Consider the following 19,739-nt stretch of genomic DNA (forward strand, 5'->3'; position numbering starts at 1 on the left):
CAAATTAATCCGGTTAGACTGTATTTTTTTTTTATTTTAGGGTGGACGAGCTCACAGCCCACTAGATTTCCCATGCGTGCCCATTTCTGCGTGAAACAGTAATGCGTTTCGGTTTGAAGGGTGGGGCAGCCGTTGTAACTACACTGAGACCTTAGAACTTATATCTCAAGGTGGATGGCGCAATTACGATGTAGATGTCTATGGGCTCCAGTAACCACTTTACACCAGGTGGGCTGTGAACTCGTCCACCCATCTATGCAATAAAAATAAAATAAAAAGTGACGTAAAGTTATTATGGTATTGACCTGTTGATGTGCGCGTGTCCCTGCAGCTTGGCCACGTCCCACAGCCGGACGGTGCCGTCATTCGAGCACGAGCCGAACATGTTCCGGTGCGCGGGTAGCGTCACCAGGTCGTTGACCTGGGCCCTGAGGAATTAAGGGTCGTCTCAGATATGACTTTTGATATTTTAAAGATCGAAACTTTTAATTAAGACTAAAACTGAACATAAAAAAGCAAAGTACATTGCGTGCTACCATAATTTGTTAAAGTGAGTTTGGTGTACATTGCGTGCTGCCACAATTTGTTAAAGTGACTTTAGTGTCAGTGTCGCATATCAGGTTTTCCATCGCCCCAAGACTTGAAGCTTCTCGCTAACGTCATTCAAGTTTTCGATCGTGACGCATATATTACCCGGCAATGAATAAAGCACACCGACTAATTTTCACTTTGTAGTGTTATTTCTGTCGCACGAAACACTATTTTTTTTTTTATTGCCCTTGTAGGCAGACGAGCATACGCCCCACCTGATGGTGAGTGGTTACCGTCGCCCATGGACTTCAGCAATGCCAGGGGCAGAGCCAAGCCGCTGCCTATCGCTCAATACTCTCCACAAGCCTCGTTTGAAGAAGGACATGTCATAGCGCTCGGGAAACACCGTGGAGGGGAGCTCATTCCATAGCCGGATGGTACGTGGCAAGAAAGCCCTCTGGAAACGCACTGTGGATGACCGCAGTGGCTCCAGGTAGTATGGATGAACTCTACTCCGGTGGCGGACGGTGCGATGGTAAAAACGAGATGCCAGTATCATCTCGAATAATTCCTCAGAGCACTCCCCATGGAACATGCGGTACAAAATACAGAGGGAACCGAAGTCCCTCCGCGGACCCAGAGGTTCCAATAACATTATGATTGCACAATATTGCACTTAAACCGACTGACACACATCACATAGGTAGTGTGTGACAGAGATAGCGCTCTACGAAAACGAAATTAGCCGATTGTCTCTTTCTAAAGCTCGATCAGCTGTGTTTATCGCCGGGCACTGCACCGTTACAACGTGTAGTATTTGATTACTTCTAACCCGCAGGAAGTCAGTGGAGCTTACTTGTGTTCGTGTAGATAAGCCAAAAGCTGGTTGCCTGGACGCCACGACGCAGGCGGTATTATGTCGTCGCTGCTCTCTGCTGCGTTCTCATGACTCCTGGACAAGGAAGTAGAACTTTTAGTTGGGCTGGCGTTACAAGCGCCCATGTGCCCACCGCGAAGCAGTCATGCTCTTTGGATAGGCATTATCGAATACAATTAAGAGTTCAACATCATACTTCAAAGTGAGTATAGCGGTATTAACGTTGTGATATACAGTGTGTTTAGATATAGGCATTGTAATTTTTTTAACAGCAATAAAGGCTTATTATTATACAGTGTGTCCCAGAAAGAATGGATAATCCGGAAACACTTCATAGTAAAACTATTGGAGACACAAAATAAAAAATAAAACAATATTCTCAGGAGAACCCGAATTACGTATTTAAAAAAAAAGTTGATATTTTGCATACTGCTGTGCGTTTTTGGAATATACAACATAGGCTTTTTGGTGTTATAATATTCTACATGGACTGTACTATGGAATATAAGGAAATCGTATGAGCAGCTAGTGTAATTTTTTATAAAAGTTAATCTGAATTTAAATTTTAATCATGAAGTTTGGTATTTTTCTTTGTTTTTAATTTAGGTGCTATCTAAGAAAAAAAGTTTAAGTTCCCTATAGCTCTACTATGAGGTGTTTCAGGATTATTCATTCATTCTGGGACACCCTGTATATCGCGGGCACATGGATAAAAAAGGAATAAATTAACTAACCTCAAAGACTTTTGAAATTTTTGCTGCATCCGAGCGGTTAAATCTCTCAGTTCAACTCTGCAAGCCGCCATACAATCTATAAAAATATAATATAATAATTTAAAACAAATAAACATTCATGAACTCATGTTGCATTAAGCCGTCCATTACTTTATTATGATTCACAAGTTTATTTAAATAACCATACGTATGTATGTATATTTGAGTAGTATTATTTTAGCAACATTCTTTATCTATTATACTCCATATGATTTAAAATTAACAACATAATTCTAGTTTTTTATTTATTAGAGCAATCTTGTAATATACTTTATCTGGGCATTTCTGGGGCACAGATGGGCATTGTCATTTATTATATAACATATTAAATTATATCGTTGTAATATAGGAAAAAACCGTGGAAAGTAATATCCAATAATATCTTGTATTGTGAATATTAATTAAATTGTAACCATCGCTGCTGTAATCTTGATGAATGCAAAAAATATAGTGTCGAACCGTTGTTCTGTTGTGTGCTCAATTACTCTGGCTCTAGTCCAGAATCCAGAATATTAAATACAATTTTGTTATTCAGATATAGTCAGATTTCTTTGAAAGTCAACAAAAAAACAATGAGGAGAAAATATAAGAAATACATAACCACGCCAAGATTATAGTTGGCACCAATCTTTTTTGTTATGACATTGCCATTAGAGTTGCTTTACGGTTCACCGTTTTATACACATATTAACATCAGTTATGTTAATATATACGTAACGTGAAGAATTCGCAAGAATACTCACGAGCGCTCACGAATGATCACGGACACTCACGAGTGCTCACGGTCGTAAGCATCACGTTTATAACGTTTCGGGTACTCACACTGCACGTAACTAGCGCTGTGGCCCATCTGCGAGTGCTGTTGCTGCCCGGAGGCGGTTTGCGACGCGGTGACGGACGACGCTCCCGTCTGGCTCACCGACTCTGAAGCTACACAATACTTTATTACTCAATTTTAAATGTCTACATTAACTTTACTGATTGTAACTTATACAGAGACCTTAAAACTAATATCTCAAGGTGGGTGACGCATTTACGTTGTAGATGTCTATGGGCTCCAGTAACCACTTAACATCAGGTGGGTTGTGAGCTCCTCCACCCAGTGGTCGTAGGACCTCTTGTGAGTCTGCGCGGGTAGTTACCACCGCCCTACCTATTTCTGCCGTGAAGCAGTAACGCGTCGGATTGAAGGGTGGGGTAGCCGTTGTAACTATACTGAGACCTTAGAACTTATCAAAAGGTGGGTGGCGCATTTACGTCGTATATGTCTATGGACTCCAGTAACCACTTAACACCAGATGGGCTGTGAGTTCGTCCACCCATTTAAACAATAAAAAAATACAATGACATTTTTTTAATGTATATATCATAACTGACCTCAAGTATCAAGACAGGTGTCGTCGTCACCTAACAGCCGCACCCATCTTAACACCTGCTTTAATAAAACCTGTACCTCTGGATTGTTGCTCGTTATGCCCGAACATGTGCTGCCACTCCGTGTTCATTTGGACCTCAGGTGCTGTGCTGGTCCTCGTCTGCTTCCTGTCCAAGAACCGTTCATCATCCATCGTATATATCGTTCTAGATTCACCGAACTAGTAGGTGAGTTCACTGGGCTCAAACCTGACGACGTTGCTAACACGAACCCTAGCAAGAGCAGTGCTTCGCAGAATCTACCACCGGATCGGAATCGCGACGCACTGAGAATATCCGGCGAGAAACTCAGTGGGCTGTGTCTGAGGGTTAATTCGCTCGTCGAGCCCTTTGCCGCAAGTGACGGGTTCGACGAGAACGATGACCGGTGCTTGTGGTACCTAAAAGCACCGTTAATGGACCGGGAAGATCCGTAATGACGCGTTTTGGGCGGCGTCGACTGTTTACAATTCGGTCTACAGGACCGAGTATGTAGTTTCCAGCGGCCCCGACAAGAGGGTTCTCATGTCGTGCCGCTTTCTCAAGCCGACTCAAGTTCCAGATCATCGTGGAGATCCACGTTCCTGAGGAACCATGGTGCTCCGACGGCTATCCTGCAGAATCGGGATTGAATAACCTGAAGGGGTTTCAAGTTAGTGCGGACCGCGTGAAGGAACACTACCCTTACATATCACACCCTTGCATATTCTATGTAATAGAAACATACTTTTGCGCGGAGGTGTACATTCGGGCCGTGGGCTGAAGCGCGTCGCTGGCGTTCGAGTCCAGCTGCACCGACCTGGAGATGCCACTGTTCTGCAGGGTCAGTCTGCCCGGGACGTCAGTTGTGTGCTGGAAACGTACATGTCCGGGGACAACAATAATGAGGGTGCTCGATTTTTAATTCAACGAACAGACGTAAACGACTTAAACTATTCAGAGGTTAGTTTGCAACAGTTTGTGGGGTGGAGCAGTTGTGCAATTGAGACTTCGACCTCATGTCTCAAAGCGGGCGGCGACGTTCACTTCGCGGTGTTTACGCACAAAGAATGCAGTGATCCATCAATGAACCATGAATATACAGAGCACTTTGGTACTCTCCTACTTTTTCTGCGGCGTGTGGGCGTACACTGCGACGTGATACACAAATACATACACACACACGCATGCACGCAAGCGTTCACACACGAACGCACGCACGCATGCACACACACGAAAGCACGCACGCACGCATACACCCACGAACGCATGCAAGCACGCACGCACGAGCTGTAGGCAGCGGCTTGGCTCTGCCCCTGGCATTGCTGAAGTCCATGGGCGACGGTAACCACTCACCATCAGATGGGCCGTATCCTCGTCTGCCTACAAGCGCAATAAAAAAACACACACACACACCCACGCACGCAGGCACGCATGCACGCACCCACACACGCGCACGCACTCACACACACACACTACAATATAATATTTTCGTTACCATTGTACTCACATGTATCGCAGAGCTTTGTACTTTGATCAAGTGGGCGCTCATCGCTAACAGTTGATTTTCGACATACTCCGTCATACCTGTAACAAACGTTCATGTACCAGGTCTGGTGTGGTGAAGGGGCGTAAGGCAGTGTGGGGGAGGGAGGGATGGGACACCATGGAATCTTGACCAGGTCAGTTAGTTGTGTGAGAACAAAACTGTCTCGGCCTTCAAGGGTTAGTAGGGTTATCCGTTAGTATTAATTTACCGTCAGAGGCGAGTCTTCTAAACAGGTTTCTGAGCTGGTTCCCCATTTCCGAGTACTGTGGCACGGTTCCTTGTTTGACCTGAAACAGATATTTTGTTGAGGTTTTAGGGGGATCCTCCATGATGTACTGTCTCTGCGCTGATCACTGAAGCTCGGAGAAGACACGTACGCCTCAAAAACTCACCTTGAGGGATGAGGTCCAATTCTCAAGACAATTACAAAGCAGCGGTAGATGGTGGCAACTATACGTGCACACTCACAAAACGCCCTACCACCAATAATCCTGCACATTATATATATAGACGCAACTCTGCTATTTAGTTAACTAAGATGGTTAAAATTAACTGTTTTCTCAATGTTAATATTGTTGGATACCTGTCATAAGTCCAAAGCATATTTTATCAATAATTGTATAAGACGGTATTCAGAAAAAATAAGGAACAAACTACCTACCTACTGTTTTACTATAAATACGAGTGGATATGGTCGCGCCAGGGCCCTGAAACTCGCCCCTTTCTCAAGGCGTAGTCTCCCGGTAGGAAGTAGAGGAGGACTTTGGTCTTCCTCTTCTCCCTCTTTTTCTCTGGAGGCGCCGGAGTCCGACATAACCCGGTCGGTTACCCCTCTAGACCGGGTATCCGTAAACAGATTCCACAGCGTTAACAAAAAACCGTCCTGAGACTGCGATACTTTAAGACAAATATTTTTTTTGTATTTAAAACTATCAACATCTTGTAGCTGATGCCCCTAAAGTTATATGTTGTTAAAGTTAAGACATTTAATTATTGAATAACTAAACATAGAAAATAAAAATAAATTAATAAATCATACAAGTCTTTATTTGTTATAGACAAATTGATTAAATTTTATCAATTTGTGGATTCGGAAAATTTAAAAAACCCTTCATTAAAAATAAAATATAGGTTAGGTAATATGTTGCTGCCATCTATTGGAGCAATGAGAAACTAATCAAAGCGAAGCCATCTAGTGGCCGACGCCCGTAGACATATTTGTTGAGTGCTCGTGTTTCTTATCTACAAGTATAATTAATTTATGTGTATTATCTGTCTGTCTGTATCTGTAATGTCACGATGACATTATGGAAGGCAATGGCAATGATGAAGAGAATTGCATCAGCGACGCCGATGTCATCATTTTAAAAACACCATGGAATCAGCCTCTTCGTCATATCTATATATTAATACGTGAAGCAAAAACTTTGTATCCCTCTTTACGAAAATTGCGCGGACGGAGGAGTATGAAATTTTCCACACTTATAGAGAATATAGAGAAGAAGTGCACAATGCTAATATTTTTTTAACATAATGCATAAAAGATACATTAAATCAATAAAGAAAACATTACACACACTACATACAATGTATTTAACGCACACACGCATGCATACTATTTATTGTCAAACTTTCGTTCTTGACGTCTGTTGTCGAATTGAGTATAGATTAATTATTGTTTATCTTTATTAATATTTTTCTACAGTATAGTCTTGGCGTTCAAAATACAATCATAATAGTGTACAAACTTACAATTCCAATTAATTATAGTCGAATTTCGACTACTGCGGGACCTCTAGTATATTTTATTTTTATTACAAGATTGTATTCCTTCATTGTCGAAGTCAATCATTTACATTGCGTTAAGTACGATTGATTAGAAAAACTGATCTCGTTAGAAAAATTGGTACCTGCCGCGGGATTCGAACACCGGCACAGTCGCATCGCACGATAGGGGGCACCGTCTTATCTTTAAGGCCACTTTAAGGCCACCAAGGCCACTTTAAGGCCACCAAGGCGTCTTATCTTTAAGGCCACTTTAAGGCCACCAAGGCGACTTCACAACGTCCCTTCAAAAACTAACCTTAAGTCGAGTGTTCCTTCTCTCCCTGAGGGTCTGCACCAGTCTGTCGACGTCGCCGTGCTTAAGGACCGCGTCTAGAACCTTCCTAGGTATCGGTTCCGCTAAGCTCTCGAGTAACAATTCAGCTCTTTCTACCTATCAATCAAAAATAGTTATTATTATAATGTCGTTACGATTGAATTTCCGCACTCATTCCGCATTAAGTTTACCGCATTCAAATAGCTGAAGAAGTTTTTTTTGATATGATATATTTTTTCCAATTTTTTTTTTTTATTGCTTAGATGGTTGGACTAGCTCACAGCCCACCTGGTGTTAAGTGGTTACTGGAGCCCATAGACATCCACAACGTAAATGCGCCACCCACCTTGAATAATCTTTAGATGTCTCTCCTGTAAAGTTGCAAAAGTCGCTTAAACCAAACCGCCTCACATCCTACGATATAATCTCTGATCCCGTGAAGTCGATATCGCGTTCTTCAGCTAAGAATTAGTCTACTCACTTGTATCAGTTTGTGTTTCAAATGCGGCCACACCAAAGGCAGGATCTTGCAGTTCACGTCTATGGGATTCAACAGGCTCGCCACACACGATATGAGGCCGCAGACTTCGTGCCTTATCTGAAATATTACATACGTGTATACATACTGGGTGTTTTTTTAGTAAAGTAATTTTTATGAAACTATCCTTTCATTTAGCTGAGCTAACATGATGCAAGCGTAAATAATGCTAAAAAAACATTTCAAAAATATGTTTTTTTAATAAGCTTTTATTAGCTTCAGACGTATGTATGTAACGGAATCTTTGAACATGATTTTGAACCCCTTCAAAACGTCGGATCAACTCGAAATGTGGTGTACTTATTAAGGAGCGATGACAGTTCAATAATAAAAGAAAATTAAAAAAAAATTGAAAAAATTGAAATCTAAAATATTAAAAATAAATAATAGTTTAAAAAAAGCTAACAAAATACGTAAGAAATTCGTGTAAGAATAGTGTAAGAAAAAATGATTTTATTGTAAAAAAAAGCGTGGGGTGCATGGTATCAGGAGCTATAAATATTTTATGAACGGATATGAGTAGAAGGGTTATTTTGATAATATCCTGAAAAGCTCCCCACGCTTTTTTTACAATAAAATCATTTTTGCTTACACTATTCTTAATTCAAATTTATTAAAATTTATTTTCTATTTTTTAGTTGGATTTTCTTTAAAACGGTATTCTGTTAGTTTTTTTAAACTTTAAATAACAATAAAATAAACTTAATAAACAAAAATAAACTTTAAATTATTTATTTTTTAATCGGGATCGATTTTTTTTGTCGTATCATTAGAGGTGTCATTAGTACTACCGTCTGTCTTCGTTTTCGGAAGGGATCTCCTAACACCCTGTACATTGTAATAGGTTTACGGTAAAGCCTATAAGTGGCAGCGAAAGGGAAAATACCAATGAATTTCTCGTTGCCTCTCATAGAGGGCGGTAGTGTCAACGCGATTTGTCAGCGTTAATTTTCAATTGAATTCACAAACGTGCAATTAAGTTCTATATGTACATTCTATTTTTGTTCAATTCTAATTGTGTTCAAGTTTATTTAAAATTACAATCTGTAGGTTACTTTATATTTTCATTGTTTTTAGTATATTTGATTGTGTTCAGAACTGCTGATATATATATAAATATATATATACCACCGTATGCCGTAGATAAAGTCGCCTCATGAGATACATACCCACAGATTAGGATGCGCCAATAGAACAGCGCCCTCGGCGACCAGACCACAGAGCGCTTGTTTTGGCAGCAGCCCCAGCTCCGCCAGACTGGTCGTGGCCCGGAGCGCTTTGGCTATTATCCATTCCGATTGGTCAGTTAGGCCCTGAATCGGAAAATAGCTTTGAACTGTCTAAGTACGCATTGCGCAAGCTATTATTTAACACGTTGACCAACACGTAAATCACCGGTGTCCTACGACCCTAAGCACGCCATTACTGATCCTCCCGATCCATTAACGGTGCTTTTAGGTATGTGGCGGGTAGCCATCATACAACGCAAGATATTTGACAGATGCCGGAATCTCGCTTATGACATTTTCAAGACAAGCTTGCATATATACAGGCTGCGATGCTGGCTTGCTTTGGGACGACTGTCGATGACTTGCTTTTATCTAGGAAAATGCGGGAATTGTGGTAGCCGAAGTTCTTGATGCGCTGATGATGAAGTGTGAAGGCTGCAATTGTTCCGGCGCAGGTCACCAGTGTGTAGGTATACGATGGAGAGAAGATCTTCCACCGAGCGGGTGATATTTGCTCGGTAGACCGACGCGACGGTCCGAATGTTGTTGTCCGGAACTTGTATATATGCGAACTTGTCTTGAAAATGTCGTAAGCGAGATTCAGGGATCTGTCAAATATCTTGCGTCGTATGATAGCTACCCGCCACAGGTACCTCAAGCACCGGTCACTGGCCTCGTCGAACCCGTCGATTCCGACGAAGGGCTCGACGAGTAAATTGACCCATAGACACAGCTCACTGAGTTTTTCACCGAATCTTCTTAGTGGGTCGCGTTTCCGATCCGGTAGTAGATTCTGCGAAGCACTGCTTTTCCTAGGGTCAGTGTTAGCAGCACTTCCGGTTTGAGCCCCGTGAGCTCACCTACTAGTTCGGTGAATCTAGAATAAGCCCTCGAGGTTACTAGAATAGGTAGGGAAAAAAAGGTGCCCTACGCGGCGCAGTGAAGTACATAATTATGTCGATTTCTGTTTTCGATCTTCTTACTATGACGCCGGAATATCTAGTAGACTCTGGGAAAGACGAATTCGAGCGATACTGAGAATGAATATATTTCTAAGGGATCTATAAGACTAAAACCTACATTAAAAACGAAAGAAGGCAAAGTTAGACAATCCAGGCGCTTAGTAACAGAAATCGACTTAATTACTTCAGTGCGCCGCGTAGGGCACCGGTGACCTACATGGCAGTCAACGGGTTAACGGGTTCTTCAATTGTTTGTCGATATTACAAGCTCTTGGTTCACGGATTGTTCGGTAAACACCGTTTAAGTGTGAAGATCTTGGTGAGAACCCGTTAGATTTTGTTTTATGTCCCACAGACGTCCCTTGCTTCACATAGACCCACTCCCCTCCTCCTCAAAAGTTCACCACAACACCCAGACCCGCGACCTTCATCATTTCGTCTCTCGTACAGCAATCCATTTTAATTAACAAGATAATATACGAATTTTCCGTGCAATGTTTACGGTAACATTTGTGACGTCATTTGAGGCTAAACGCTGATATTTGGATATAATCTGCTTGAGATTCTAATTCAAAGGCTTAAATGGCGTAAATCACGCTACGTTGTTGGTGTTTAAAAATAATACTCACTTATTATTGTTTTCAAGTACGGGCAAGAAGAATAAGGTTTTTTTTACTTTCAGATACGAGAAAGAGACAGAATAAGAAGATTACCTGCTGCAAGAGAGGGACCAATATAGGTGCCGCGTGTTGTCCGACGTACGAGGCCACGCCCACGACCCTCTCGAAGAAACACCCCCTCAGAGCCACTTCGTCTTTGTCGTTTAAGAACGTCACCATATGCGACAGGATGACGTCATTGGCTGAATCAGGAATGTACTAGTGAGACTAACTTATCTCTCTATGTCTTTCTCATCGCCTCATGCAGTGAGCATATGCCATCTGAAGGTTAGTAGTCGCGATTGGTTATTGACACTGGTAATATGAGAGGCACAGCCGCTACGAATGGTGTCTTTGTGATCGAAATTCGACCATAATGACTGACACCTCAAGGTTTAAATTCGTTTTGCGTATTGCGTCTTTTAAGGAAGGCATTGTGAAGTCGAGGCATTGATATCACAAAAATAGTATATAAAAATCCTTTGAGGGTCCTGTGAGATGTGATGACCAATATAATACTGCAGTACTTAATGCACTCGTCTTGTTTGAAGAGTGAATCGTCATCAGCCAATGAGACATTGACCTTATATCTCAAAGCGGCACTAACGATGAGCCATCTATGCTTTTCGACAACCACTCATCACCGGGTGATGCGTGAACTCTTCTTCCTGTAAGAAAAGCTTTATGCGGCTATGCTTTTTTTCTTACCCTTCTGCTTCCCAAAGAATATACAAAGCTTGGAGATCCCATTCTCCACGACGGCCCTCTTGACAACCGCCTGCGAGTCCGTCAGGAGATACGACACGGTTGAACGAACCTAAAGTCCAAAGCGTCTTAGTGAGAACCTGGCATCTTTCTAAAGCGCGGTGTTGCCCATGGGCACATGTACACCGACCACGCTCAAGTTGGTTAGTTTCGAACGGGCTCACGGCTCATTTGCTGTTAATCGGTTATCAAAGCCTAAAGACAGCCTTGAGACATGAGGTCGGAGTCTCAATTGTTACGTGGGTCTCTTCAAGCCGGAGTAAAACAATGCTTCGCATTAGAAAGTTAACTTGGAACGCGAGAGTAGTGGAACGCGCAGAGGGTTGCGGGGTGCGGGAGGGGCGGGACGCGTGAAGCCCTTGGAAGGCACGAGCATAAAAATGAAGAAAAGAGCTTTGGAGCTTGTAACACACCGTCGACTTCGTGCGTCAGACATTCTTTGCGTTCCATTGCGTTCTTAGCTGTACCTTGCGCGTTTTATTGTACTCACTCACCATCTCGTGTAGAGCACATAATTCCGTCTCGTAGTTGATGTTCGTGGCCTCCTTGTCTATCGCGTTCTGAGTCTGATCGAGGAATCGCACCGCAGTCTCTGCTAGCTTGGCTGTGCACAAGCAAATTACAGCTCTACTGTAGTGAAAATAAAGTCGGAAATCCTTTGTTTTTGGAAGTGAAACTTCTTGAGGTACATTGAGAGTAAAATTTAACTTTCGACAGATTCGTTACGGCTTGAGAGAAAAGATACAATTTAGAACGAGCGGGAGTGAGAAAATAGACGGAGCGCGTCTCGCGAACCACTCGACCGTGGAGAGAGGGAGAAAGCGAGCTAGGTCGTTTCTCTTACACACAACATTTTCTAATACAAGAGAAATTTGATTTAAGGATATAAAATGAAGAAAACCACAATGCTACATATCGCAATAGAAGCTTCACTTCTTTCACGCGCATTATTTTTGATTTTTTTTAGATTAATAGTGTACGTTATGTGTACACTATTAATCTAAAGGGCGTGCTTACACTTACGTGCTTACACGTGCTTAATCAAGTTGCCAGGGACGGAGTTTATAGATATATTTAAATACTAACATAGTTCTTAAGTTATTTGTAATATTAACACACTATGAGGTCTTGAATTAAGATTTTTGAAAAATAATGTTAAATGGTAACGTGATTTTAATTGAAATCTTCAAAGCGTGAACAATGCGTGAACTTTACAGTAGACTAATTTAAAGTTGAAATATCTGAAAAAATATATATTTTAGCGAATCTAGCTGTAGGATTGAAATGATTTTAATAGACCTAGAAATATATATTATTTGCGCATCGAATATGGTTATTGCCTATCATTTATGTATAAAGCAGTTATTGTCGCTTAGTCACGTTTGCCTTTCAAGCGTCGATATATATATACAGAAATGTTATTTTACCAATGTTATTGGCGTAGGCGATCCGCACGGGCACGGCGGGGTCGGTGGCCCGCGCCGCCAACTCCGGCAGAATGTACTCGGGGAACACGTTGCAGTCCGCCTTGGGCAGTGACGTCACGAGCGCCACGCACCGCGCCGCGCCCGCCACCGCCGCCGCACGCACGCGCGATACCGAGTCGTGAGACAGCAGTATCTGCAAACACAACGTGAGCATACGTGAGCATTATGGTAGCCATACACGTAACGTTACGTGTGTTGGAAAATTATTGCGCAAATTTCTAGACTTGTACAAGTTTATGAAAGTTTAAATTTTCGATTATAAACTAGTGCAAATTTCCGTTTGCGCAAGTTTACTTGAACGTGTGTGGCATGCCGGCGTTTGAAGTTACAGTCGTGCAGTAACCGCCTGCTTGTGTGCACGTTCTGCGGTCGGTTTAAACGCGCTAAAATGACGAGTGAGAGACATAGATTTCGAGACAGTTTGGAGGAATTTATTAATATTTAAAAATGAAGTCTGTCTTTGCAAATTTTAATTCATTTAATAAATTGATGTGCGAATAATGCTTTCTTTTTTTAACCAGTCTTTAGACCATATATTTCGGTTTCTTTAAGTCTTTTCAGTTTTTTGTAGCAAATATTGACCCAACTATTGCCAAAGCTTCGTTCATCGACACACCCGGATGCTCTGCTCACTTTCATAGAAATGATATCGTTCAATCATACTTGAGCCATTGTTGGTCACTCAAAAGTGACATTATACTTGTGCAAGTCTAAACTTTCACAAGTATATCGTTACGTGTATGGCTACCATTAGGAGTGACATTATACTTGTGCAAGTTTAGACTTGCGTTAAGTGTATGACTACCAATACACATTAACTGGCGTTCGAATCTCGAAATAGGTACTAAGAATTCTTCACAATTGATCATTCCACGGTGAAGGGATAACTTCGTGTAATGAAAAACAAACCCGCTAAATTGTAATTTGCGTAATTACTGGTGGTAGGACGTCTCGTGAGTCCGCGCGGGTAGTTACCACCACCCTGCCTATTTCTGCCGTGAAGCAGTAATGCGTTTCGGTTTGAAGGGTGGGGCAGCCGTTGTAACTATACTAACACCTTAGAACTTATATCACAAGGTGGGTGACCGTAACCTGATTTTACGTAACCACTTAAAATCCGGTGGATTGTGGGCTCGTCGACCTAACTAAGCAATAAAAAAGCTAGAACTAGGCTCACTAACCGCTGGATCTATGAAGGAACATTGCAACTCAGTACTTAAATAAATATATACAAGAAAATGTATTACTAATGGTCCTTGTGTCATACAGTCAAACTCTTTGTTTCCACAGATAATGGAATAATAAATGGAATGAGCTTCCCTCCACGGTGTTTCCCGAGCGCTATGACATGTCCTTCTGCAAACGAGGCTAGCGGATAGTAATAAACGGTAGGCAGTGGCTTGGCTATGCCATTGGCATTGCCGAAGTCCATGAGCGAGGATACCCGCTCACCATCGGATGGGCTGTATGATTGTCTGGATACAAGGGCAATAAAAAACAAAAAAAAACCTTTGTTGTCTCTGTGCGTTCTGTAACCACTCAACACCAATTGAAAATGTTGACTTCATAAAACTATCCTATTACTCACAATATAAGGCAAGATCCGATCTAGAATAACTTCAGAACTAGAGTTCTGACACAGCAACTGCAATATCTCCAGACAGTACAACTTCGATGTACAGTGGTTGAGTCCGCGAATGCATGACGTCACCAATGACGTAATCAACATCAGACCCTCGCTGTCCGGTCCTTGCGCTCGTCTCTCCGGACTCTTCTCCTCCTCTCCGTCAAAATCGGTTACATTAACGTTCAATACTTTGAAGCCTCCCTTCAAACTATCTATGTTGTCGACCGTCTGATCTGTGGTCTCCTCCACCAAGTCCTGATAGTTCCTCGTGTCAGACGGCTGCGTGAATATCTTGATTATGTTCCTTATGTCCTGACGGACACGGTGTATTTTCTCGTCGCACGGCAGTATCGGTTGACCGGAGAATATGAGCATGTATGATTGTAAGAACGAATAAAAGTATTCCGGGAACAGGCTGCAAAGGAAGTAATCTAGTTTGAAATTCGAGGGGAATTTGCTTGGATACAACGCCGTGATAAGTACATTAAATTAATTATTAATATTTCTGGTGATGGTCTTGAGAAATTATTTCAGCGTAACCCTATCAAGTATGTGAAATTACGGGGCTCAAACCTGACGAAGTTGCTAGCACTAACCCTAGCAAGTGATTATTGGTGGTAGACTCTGCCACCCACTGAGAAGATCCAGTGAGAAACTCAGTGGGCTTAATTTCCACAATTAACGAATAACGTCGAGTAACAAAAACCAAATCCAGCAATATGGACGTGACATCTAACACATATTTGCTTGAATGAAATAACACAAACCAACCTGCCCCTGGCTTCATCCAAATATATTTCAGCGCTCCGTCTGTCCTTCGGGTCTCTTTCTGTCATTGAATGCAAGAGATCCCGTAATGCTGGTTCGAATTCATCTCCCAGAGTCATGGTCCGTGGACGTTCCTCGCCGTTGCGATAGGCCAAGAGAGCCGGAAGGTCTAGCGCTGGAGTTCCATCATTCCACAGCTCTAGAAGCGCACAGCTGTTGATAAGCATTCATGTATCTTTGAACAATAAATTTCGCGGGTAGTTTCAAATAACACAATAAAACTTCAAATGATACAAAAAAAACAGATCCATGGTATAAATAATCCTTATGTGTGGGTATCATCATCATCATCATCAGCCTGCGGCTGTCCGCTGCTGGACATAGGCCTCCCCCAAAGCTCACCACTGAACCCGATCTTCGGTTCTACGCATCCAGTTACTGCCAGCTGCCTTGCGCAGGTCGTCGCTCCATCTAGCAGGAGGGCGTCCTACACTACGTTTGCCGGTTCGCGGTCTCCACTCCAGAACACGTCTACCCGAACGGTTATCGATTCTGCGACACATGTGACCAGCCCACTGCCACTTCAGCTTACTAACTCTGCGAGCTATATTATGGATCACTTTGGTTTTTGCCCGAATTACCTCATTGCGTATTCGGTCTCGCAATGACAAACCAAGCATAGCTCGCTGAGTAACTTTTAGTTGGTGGACTAGTCGCACAGTCAGCGTTCACGTTTCGGCTCCGTAGGTAAGCACGGGTAGCACGCACACGGGTATGTGTGGGTAGAAAAACTTAAAACTCACCCAGCTGAAAATATATCCATGCTTGGTACGAGTTCACCAGCTTTACAAGGCGACTCGCTCAGTAATAGACCTCCAGATTTATCATCAGACTGTAAATCAAATATCTACATTGATATAAAATTGTAAAAAGTATTTTATATTCATTGAATTATATATATTATATATATATATTCATTGAAGGTATTTTACAAAGCACTAGATTGTTTTTGATGGGTCGAGAAACCACCTGATGTTAAGTAGTTTCCAGAGTCCATTAACACACAGATGAGAAAAGTGTCAATTGATATAAGAAATGATTTTATATGATACACGAGATACATTTTATTGTCGTTAGGCTCTGGTACCCACTTAATAACTTATAGGTTTGGACCTCAACTGATCTTAACTATATATAAAATAGGGCTACAGTTTGTTAAATATATTAAATTGTTTGTATGCGCTCATGCTCTTTGAAGAGTTGACGTGCCTTAATTTACTTCAGAGAAGATATCTATAATAGTATCTCTCTTTCTTTTGATCATAAACAAAGCGTGATGTGGTTGATTCACAAAATATACTGCATCATATACTTCCATCCACTATGAGGCATAAAGATGTACTATGACACTTTTAGAGTTGACCACAGGACATTGCTAGGATTCCTTGTTAAACGAATAAAACAAAATCTCAGAGTGTCTCCCAACTTACGGCCTTATTATGGTCTGGTGCTCGAACAAATCTCTCTGGTGCGACGTAACAAAGTCTCCTTCGTGAAGTGTCAAAGAAATAACTGAAATCGGCCGGATTGTCATCCGGTAAGAATGTAGGCTTGAATGAAGCTATATCTGTTAGTAGAACCCATAGCCACGATGTCACCATTATGTTCTCCAGCTGGAAATATGAACATTTAGAGATTACCTGAACATTGCCCCTCATTGGATTGAGGGATATAGTTAATGTAGATACATCTATACAATACATCTATTTGTATATAGAGGTTCAATCCTTCACCGATTATACCCATCCCCTTCCAACAAATAAGAGTATTATAGACAAGTCTCAATGTACAAACTGCCAACAAGAGCGAGTGATTCTATCGGAATTAAAAAGCAAGATTAGCCCAAGAGTTTAGAAGTGATCGTGGCCTAAAGGATAAGACGTCCGGTGCAATTGTATCAAGCGATGCATCGGTGTTCGAATCTCAGAGGCGGGTACCAATTTTCCTAATGCAATACGTACTTGTTAATTGTTCACGATCGACTTCCAAGGTAAAGAAATAACATCGTGTAATAAAAATGAAACCCGGAAAATTATAATTTGCGTAATTACTGGTGGTAGGACGTCTTATGAGTCCGCAAGGGTAGGTACCCGCAGTACGCAGATAGGTAAGAGCGCATTTCCCGAGGTGAGTGGGTAATAATAAAAATATTTTTTTAATAGATACTTTTAAACATTTATTAAATACACTCTGGCAATGAACCCGTACCTTTATATCTCCATGACATATCCCGATTTTGTGCATGCGATGCATTGCGTACAATACTTGAAATGTGATCCATTTCTTTTCTAGTGTCGTCAAAAATGGGCGTGTGGATATACGATCATATACGCTGTATTTACAGTACTCTCTCATTAGTAAACCTGCTTTGTCAGTTAACTGAAAATAATAACAAAATTAATCATAGTAAAACTCTGAATACATCATGAAATATCTGAAGTATTTTTCAAATTGAATATGTGATGAGTTACTGTGTACTTTAAGCAAAGCAATATTAAACAACCGGGTGTGTGAATCATGTAATTTTAGTTATTTCTCTAGGCACAGTCCTACCACTGTAGCAGTAACCACTGCAGGGTCATTACTCCCAACCGCATGCAGTACAAACGGTACAACATTCAGTCACACATTTCAGGCTTGAATTCAAACTTCACATTTACATCTTAAGCTACATGTACATTGTTTTTTGGTAATTAAAATCTAGTAGTGTATAGAAGCAAGTTTACACATTATTGACTATCAACATCCAGTGATTTAAAGGCACCTTAAAAAAAGACTAAAATTGAGAACCAAGTCTTGAAAATTAGAATTTCCATTAAAAAGTTTGAATTTGAAAAAGAGATAAACACATAAAGCTCGGTTAATAAACACTAATTATTTAATGTCATCAATATTTTCTGTGTTATTTCAAGTCTGATTGTTTACTTATCTTGTCAATAAATCATTTACTTACAACAACTCTTTGAAATGGTAAGCAATTGAATGCAGAAGCCAACTGCTCTTTGATCTTGAGTATTCTTTCCCTGTGTTCAGCTAATGGTAACGAGGGATCATGTACCGCAAAGACTTTTGCAACTATTTGACCTTCACGGGACCTGGCTCTTGCTACCTTCAAGAATCGTGTTGAGCCGAGACTGGAAGATAATGGTAATGATTATCCTGATGCAGGAATAAAAAAAAAACAGCAGTATGTAATTTGATGCAACCTGATCACTTAACCATGAATTAATTACTGAGATAAACCTTTATGATCATATACAGTGCTCCAGGTGTAAATAGTATCACTGTACCACGACTAGAATTTACATACTATATAGTACTGTATACCAATGAGATATAAAATAATGAATCTGTGTCGGAAAAAAGGGATGAAGTGACATCAAATTCTCATAACATACGCTAAAGTATAAACTCTAAGTTTGATTAAATTTACTTTGAGACGGTATTAATTTGAAGTAGTTTAATAATAAAATTCAATTCGTGAGCATTAAATTACAAAAAAAAAAATGTTTTTTTTTTTTTATTACTTAGATCGGTGGACGAGCTCACAGCCCACCTGGTGTTAAGTGGTTAATGGAGCCCATAGACATCTACAATGTAAATGCGCCACCCACCTTAAGATATAAGTTCTAAGATCTCAGTATAGTTACAACGGCTACCCCACCCTTCTAACGGAAACGCATTACTGCTTCACGGCGGAAATAGGCGGGGTGGTGGTACCTACCCGTGCGGACTCCCAAGGGGTCCTACCACCAGTGATTACGCAAATTATAATTTTGCAGGTTTGATTTTTATTACACGATGTTATTCCTTCACCGTGGAAGTCAATCGTGAACATCTGTTGAGTACGTATTTCATTAGAAAAATTGGTACCCGCCTGCGGGATTCGAACACCGATGCATCGCTACACACGAATGCACCGGAAGTCTTATCCTTTAGGCCACGACGACTTCAAACTACTACTGGATACTGCTTCATGACCGAACAAAAATACCACGCCATTGTGCGTTCAAAGTACTCATATTTAAAAGGTATTTGTATGTAATATTTACCTTTGTTCGAATGTCAAGTCCACATGGTCGCTTAGATAATGTTCTACAGGGTATATCTGTGATGGGGCAACACCCACAAGTTGATTTCCCATTCTAAATTATTACAAAACTAACTTATTTCATTTACACATCACAAACACGAAATTTGGTTTATTGGTTTGTAACCAATCTTTATGAATATTGGAAAAAAGTCTCCTTGTGTCAGTTTTATAAACTTCAAATGATTTAATAGCGTACTCAATATTAACTTCGCACAAACTTTAATCATATAATTTCAAAACAAAGCAAAAGTGCAATTTCTGCTATTGTTTTTCTAAATACTGACATAATATTGGAATGTCATTTTTGAAATTAGTCTTGGCACTTGAC

The 19,739-nt window shown here is 41.0% G+C and overlaps 2 protein-coding genes across 3 annotated transcripts in view; one reads left to right on the plus strand and one right to left on the minus strand.

Annotated features, from left to right (window-relative positions):
* The window catches only part of Vps15 (vacuolar protein sorting 15), a 31,664-nt gene extending 11,956 nt beyond the window's left edge, over window positions 1-19,708 (minus strand). Inside the window, exons 1-22 of one of the 2 annotated variants that reach the window (XM_089735851.1) lie at window positions 19,371-19,708; window positions 18,272-18,452; window positions 17,527-17,697; window positions 16,749-16,931; window positions 16,062-16,150; window positions 15,262-15,471; window positions 14,452-14,905; window positions 12,804-12,996; window positions 11,871-11,980; window positions 11,320-11,428; window positions 10,666-10,814; window positions 8,931-9,074; window positions 7,705-7,821; window positions 7,206-7,340; window positions 5,331-5,409; window positions 5,084-5,160; window positions 4,322-4,446; window positions 3,635-3,723; window positions 3,004-3,111; window positions 2,143-2,218; window positions 1,388-1,483; window positions 306-428 (exon numbers count right to left, since the gene is read on the minus strand). In XM_089735851.1, the coding sequence (XP_089591977.1) occupies window positions 306-428; window positions 1,388-1,483; window positions 2,143-2,218; window positions 3,004-3,111; window positions 3,635-3,723; window positions 4,322-4,446; window positions 5,084-5,160; window positions 5,331-5,409; window positions 7,206-7,340; window positions 7,705-7,821; window positions 8,931-9,074; window positions 10,666-10,814; window positions 11,320-11,428; window positions 11,871-11,980; window positions 12,804-12,996; window positions 14,452-14,905; window positions 15,262-15,471; window positions 16,062-16,150; window positions 16,749-16,931; window positions 17,527-17,697; window positions 18,272-18,452; window positions 19,371-19,462 (3,110 nt within the window). In that variant the 5' untranslated portion in view covers window positions 19,463-19,708. Of the gene's footprint in view, window positions 1-305; window positions 429-1,387; window positions 1,484-2,142; window positions 2,219-3,003; window positions 3,112-3,634; window positions 3,724-4,321; window positions 4,447-5,083; window positions 5,161-5,330; window positions 5,410-7,205; window positions 7,341-7,704; window positions 7,822-8,930; window positions 9,075-10,665; window positions 10,815-11,319; window positions 11,429-11,870; window positions 11,981-12,803; window positions 12,997-14,451; window positions 14,906-15,261; window positions 15,494-16,061; window positions 16,151-16,748; window positions 16,932-17,526; window positions 17,698-18,271; window positions 18,453-19,370 lie in introns of both variants that reach the window. The other variant, XM_089735852.1, reaches the window with a different exon arrangement.
* Window positions 1-19,739, plus strand: part of LOC149500618 (waprin-like protein) — a 337,771-nt gene that overhangs the window by 104,005 nt on the left and 214,027 nt on the right. The window lies entirely within an intron of this gene.

This window comes from Bombyx mandarina, chromosome 20, assembly GCF_030267445.1.
Source record: "Bombyx mandarina strain Sakado chromosome 20, ASM3026744v2".
NCBI lineage: Eukaryota > Metazoa > Arthropoda > Insecta > Lepidoptera > Bombycidae > Bombyx > Bombyx mandarina.